The sequence below is a fragment of the Lutra lutra genome, chromosome 6, assembly GCF_902655055.1.
Source record: "Lutra lutra chromosome 6, mLutLut1.2, whole genome shotgun sequence".
NCBI classification, from domain to species: domain Eukaryota; kingdom Metazoa; phylum Chordata; class Mammalia; order Carnivora; family Mustelidae; genus Lutra; species Lutra lutra.
This window is the reverse complement of record NC_062283.1, coordinates 85,650,059-85,655,239: the sequence shown is the minus strand read 5'-3', so window position 1 is coordinate 85,655,239 and position 5,181 is coordinate 85,650,059. Positions and strand designations below refer to the sequence as shown.

General features: G+C 47.8%; 1 protein-coding gene across 1 annotated transcript; it reads right to left on the bottom strand.

The window, feature by feature from the left end:
- Window positions 1–1,756: 1,756 nt before the first annotated feature.
- TCF21 (transcription factor 21) lies at window positions 1,757–4,829 on the bottom strand. Its single transcript, XM_047735208.1, has 2 exons — window positions 4,099–4,829; window positions 1,757–2,320 (listed from the first exon to the last, which is right to left on the bottom strand). Exons 1-2 carry the CDS (start codon window positions 4,546–4,548, stop codon window positions 2,231–2,233), a joined length of 540 nt encoding a protein of 179 aa, XP_047591164.1. The 5' UTR covers window positions 4,549–4,829; the 3' UTR covers window positions 1,757–2,230.
- Window positions 4,830–5,181: the final 352 nt, after the last annotated feature.

Genomic DNA, 5,181 nt, shown 5'->3' with positions numbered 1-5,181 from the left:
TTATAAAGTGATTACATAAATATAATCTCATTTGTGTCACTGAGGTTTTGTGAGGAAAAAGCAGAAAAGTACCAGTAAGATTATTCTAACTTCATCGCCATTTTCAGAGATGAGAAAACTGAGGATCCAAGCCCTTTCAGGGAGAACCTAGAGACGGAACCTGGGCTTAACTCACATGTTCCCTATTCATAGCCTCATGCCTCATGCTGAAAGAAAAGGCTTCAAATTATAGGAAGAAGGTATAGGACTTTTAAAAAGTCTGTTTGCAGTTTGGGGGGCCCCAGAATTAGCAAGCAGGAATTTCTTCTTTGTGGGCCACCTGAGTAGGGTGCTCAGAATTTTGAGCATTTGGTTTATAAGAACGGGAGTGGGAGCTTGGAAATTTTGTTGAATATGAACAGCAAACAACTGAATCACTCTGGGACTCATTTCTGAATTGGATTCTGAGTCTTGGAGCCAGGGACACTGGCCCTGTGGTTGAAGTGACCAAATGCAGGAATTTGGAGAAGGTGGAGGTGGTCAGGGCTTGAATTGTACTCCTAAAAGTCAAGTGGGGGATGGGGGAGTGGTAGGAAAGCCGGACACCAGGAGAGGTCCTCTGACGTGCAAAAGACAGGCAGACGGGTAAGGAGTGAGCGAAGTTCCCAGCCATAGGAGAGGAGAGATTTGCACTTGATGGTAGCCTTCACTGGCAGAGAACCTACCCGGTTCACCTGTCAGGACCAGTGTCACCGGCTCCTTCCCAGAAGGCCAGGGCCAGGCTTCTACCCACTAAGCAGACTAGGGGTTCGTTGTAGGTGCACAGGATGGACCGAGGGAGCTCTTACTCCAGGTACCAAACTGAGCCGAGAAAAAGAGAAAAAAAAAATCAAAAAGAAAGAGCAAATGAAGCGGAAGTTTCAAGGCCCTCCGTGAGGAATAACAGTATAAATAACCGAAGACATCTTGTAAACACTGCGGTCATAACCCCGAACATTAAACAGCCCTGGTGGCATCTGGCGCATCGCCGCTGCGGGCTGCTCTGGGGCAGTGAGTGAACCCGGTTCCAGGCTCCTTGGCCTCGCCTCTCTGTTTATCTCAACTTAATCTTCCCCCAACGAGCATGGAAGATGTTTAAATTAAAACCCAGTCCGCCGGAAGTCATGGCTGGGAGCTGAAGGTGATGGCTAACTGTGACCGATAGACAGCCATGAACGATGTTAGAAGTAATTCATTAATTACTAAGAAGAAATATATAGTGTATGTTGTCGTACTTCCTAAAGGTTATGGAATTTACACTTTTCATAGCTCCCATTATTTCTTCACAGTTTGGTACTATGGGTTGCTAAGGTTCATGTCTGCACCTAAAAAGCTAACAAAAAGTGAAATTTATCTTCCTGCTCCTGTCATCAATTATACTGCGAAATACTTGAAAATCGGATTTTCCTTTTGGTATGTTTCCCCCTGGAATCGTGTAACTGTTAGTAACGTTATCCCCCAACCTTTTTTTGGTTCACAGTTACATTATTTATAATTGTCTTAAAAGTAACCTGCAAAACCTGAGCCCTGAGTTTCTTTTTGAGGTTTCAGTGCAAAATGAGAGTTGCACCTTCCCAGTGGAAATTGTGTTTAATCTTTTCCATTTCTAGAAGTTTGGATTGAAGTTCAAACAAATCACTTGTATTATCAGGCTTCCCCATATTCTCCCACTTTTCTAAGGTATCTATCTCTCTACCTATCTATCTATATTTTGTAAAAATCACACCAATGTCAGGGCTTTTAGCAATATAAAGAAAGATTTATTTTCGAAAGTAGCAAAACTTGTTTGAAAAAATATATATATCTTTAAGTGAATTACTTTATAAATGTGACTGTCAAAGTCAGCTATTCTATGATCTACATTTTACAACATATTGTACAAAAGATACACGTTGATAGGCTCTTATTATCTATTTATATATTTATAATTACATATTGCACTTGGACCAGCAAGGCTCGCAGAGTCATTCACGGTAGAAGTTAATAAAGTTAAATAGATGGGAATCTTTGTAAGTACAATTGATCTCCTCAGGTCTGGAAACGAATCTCCTCGTCGCTGTAAAGTGTTCTCGCGGGGGTGGGGGCGGGGGCGGACAGGGAGAGGAGCGTTGCGAGGGGGAAGCACAGACAGAGAGCAGGGAGGGCAGGGGTCGCCTTCCCGGGGCCCGCTCCCCCCTGGGAGCGCGCCTTTCCCAGACTCGCACCTCCAGGGTCAAGACGCTGTGGTTCCACATAAGCGGCTCGCGGTCACCACTTCTTTCAGGTCACTCTCGGGTTTCCCGGCCACCATAAAGGGCCATGTCTGCAGGAGAGAAGAGGGTGGAGGAGGTAAGTGGCCTTGGAGGAGGAGTAGGGTGGGCTCCGAGCCTGGGACTAAAGGAGAAGGCGACTTGGGGGCAGGCAGTTGGAGAGACCCCTTATCGCTGCAATTTGATAGGTGTTCTAGTGCGCCCGTGGCTGAATAATGAAAAAGGGTTGGTGCCGAGCCATAGCTGGTTGTAAGAGAAACCGAAAAGAACAAGTCCTTGGAAAGCCCAAAGGTGCTGGGACCGTGGCACAGGCTGGAGGCAGCTGTCCCGGTGAGCCTAAGCAGGGAAGCCGAGAAGGACCTCGTACCAAGTGAACGCCAGGTTCCAGGCAAAGTGCTTTCGGGCCCATCTTCTGAGGCCCTGGCCAGGTTTCCTACCGCTTGCTTTCCTCCCCGTCTATTTTTCTACTGCCAGCTTTCATTTCCTCCGTCACAAACCCGGGTTTTTGAACACACTTCCTAAATTAATCGTTGGTTCTTAAAGGAGGGGGGTGGATAATGCTAATAAAATAATATACACTCATATTTTATTTAAGATCATCTTTCTACTAGGCTAAGCGAGCGTTGCCTTTTCTCCTTTCGGAGGTGTTTTAGAATAAAGCTCACTTGCGTTTCTTTATTCAAAGACGAGCGCAGCAGCAACTGTAAATAAAGTGATTACTTTCATTTTAGTTCCAGATTTCTAAAAGCTATTTACTCATCTTTTTTTTCGAAAAAGAATAAACTTTTAATTAGAGGGAGAAATATTTACCAGGGCAAAATGTCGTTTTGGATCCCCTCCCCCCAATTCCTGAAACCAATTCAGTGAGAAGACAATTCAAAGCTTCAAACCTCTCCCACTAGTGCTGGCCGATAAGACGACTTTTAAGAGGAAAACCTCTCATTCTTATCATATATAAACAAAGGTGCTAGTAAGTTGTGGTCCTTGGTTTTTTTTAGAGCCTGGAAGTCTTAAAATTAAATCAAATTTAAAAAAGGAATTAACCTACACTTCTTATACAGCAAAATATATTTGAAAGAAAATTCGCCTCAACAAGCATTACTTTTTTTTTTTAATTTTAAAAGACAGGCTGAATAGGCATACTTTTTAACATAAAATATATCACGTTTTAAAATCTTCGATGAGAGTGACCTATTTTAATGTTATTTATTATAGTCTAGTATCATTTATTACACTAATATTTGTGAGAATTTACTGATTATGCTGATACTTGTTAGAACTTCTGGGAATTAAAAATGTTAACATACCTGTAAGAGAAGAGCCGAATATTTAAGTATTTGGGAACTTACATGACAATTATGCGGGCACGAATTTGTCTGTATCTAATGGTCCTAAATATGCTTGGGAAAGAAGCAGAGTTGGGTGTTTTTACGTACAAAAAATGAGAAAGAAAAAAACCCAAGTTCTTCAGCTCAAAGAAGAATGAAGGGATTAATAAAATGCCTTCTGGGCGCGCAGCAGCTGGTCGGTGCTCCCCGTCCCACACGAGCCCTGACGGCGCTGGCGCGGGTTCGGGGATCCCTCCTCTTTGCAGCTCAATACACTTGCAAACTCTTAATTGGGCTGCCACGTCAAACACTTGCATAAATCATCCCTGCTCCCGCGGCTTGTAGGGCAGCGAGCGAGGGCCGCGTGGGATCTCCTGCAAAGGTCCCCAGGGGCGCGCCGGGCTGGGGGCGGCAGAGGTGCGCGCACACTCACTGGGCACACCCGGCTGCGGGCGCGCTGGGCGGGGGCATTCGGGTCGCCGCAGCGGCACCCGCGGACTTACCAGGTTGACCGGGTGAATGTAACCGTTCTCGTACTTGTCGTTAGCCAGAATCTGCCTCAAGTGCGCGATGTAGCTGGATGCCAGCCTGAGCGTGTCCAGCTTGGAGAGCTTGGTGTCCGGGGGAACCCAGGGCAGGGTGGTCTTGAGCCTGGAGAAGGCCTTGCTCAGCACCCGCATCCGGGCCCGCTCGCGTGCGTTGGCCGCGTTGCGCTGGACCTGCTTCCCCTCCTGGCTGACGCCGCTCAAGGAGCTCTTCTTGGTGGGCGCCTTCCTCCTCTTGCCCAGGCCTCCGCGGCCTTTCTGGGGAGACCCCGCCTCGCAGTTGGAGCTCTCCTCGGTGCTCTCGTTGGAAGTCACAAACTCTTTGCTCGAGTCCATTTTCAGCCCGTCGCAGTCCAGCATCTCCACCTCTTGAAGATCCTCCACATCGCTGAGGGAGCCGGTGGACATGTTTGGGGGAGAGGATGAGAAAGGGGGGGGGGGGTAGAGAGAGAGAGAGACCGAGCGCGAGAGCAAGCTCCAAACCAGTGGGCCCCCGGGTGTGGAATGTGGAGCAGCCACTTCGTGTTGGGAACTGGAGTTGGGGTCTGGTTGAGTCTCACACCCCTTTCCCCTTCGCAGAGCTGTGAGAAGGAACGGAGAGGGCTTCTGCGGGGAGGAACCCGGCTGTCTTTCCCCACCCCCGGAGTCGTGGCCGCAGAGGAGTGTGAGAGCGCGCTGAGGAATTTGGTGGACACTAGGAATTTATCTGGGGAATAGAGAGGCGGATCCTTGTAGCCCAGGGGAGGGGCCTACTAGGCCCCAGCGGACTCTTAGACCCCTTTCACAACCGGAGGGAAACTCTTGGGCAGAGACCCTGATTTCCAACTTGTAATGTAAACCCTCTCAACTGCAACACACAAATACCAGTCACCTTCCACTTCAGCCCAGGAGGAGAGCGCCCCACCCACAGCCCCTCTCCTAGGCCATCTCCTAAGGCCCGCTCTCCCTCTTAAGAGGTCATAGCTGGTGGTTAGTGAGGATATCAGGAAAATGACCAGATCCTTTTGCTCTTCCTGGGCCCTCCAAACACAAATTTCACAA

Excerpts from the sequence above, each read along its gene's own strand:
- TCF21 (XM_047735208.1), bottom strand. The coding sequence starts at position 4,548 with ATGTCCACCGGCTCCCTCAGCGATGTGGAGGATCTTCAAGAGGTGGAG. Across the intron at positions 2,321-4,098 it reads ACATTCACCCGGTCAACCTG|ACATGGCCCTTTATGGTGGC; the intron begins GTAAGTCCGCGG and ends TCTCTCCTGCAG.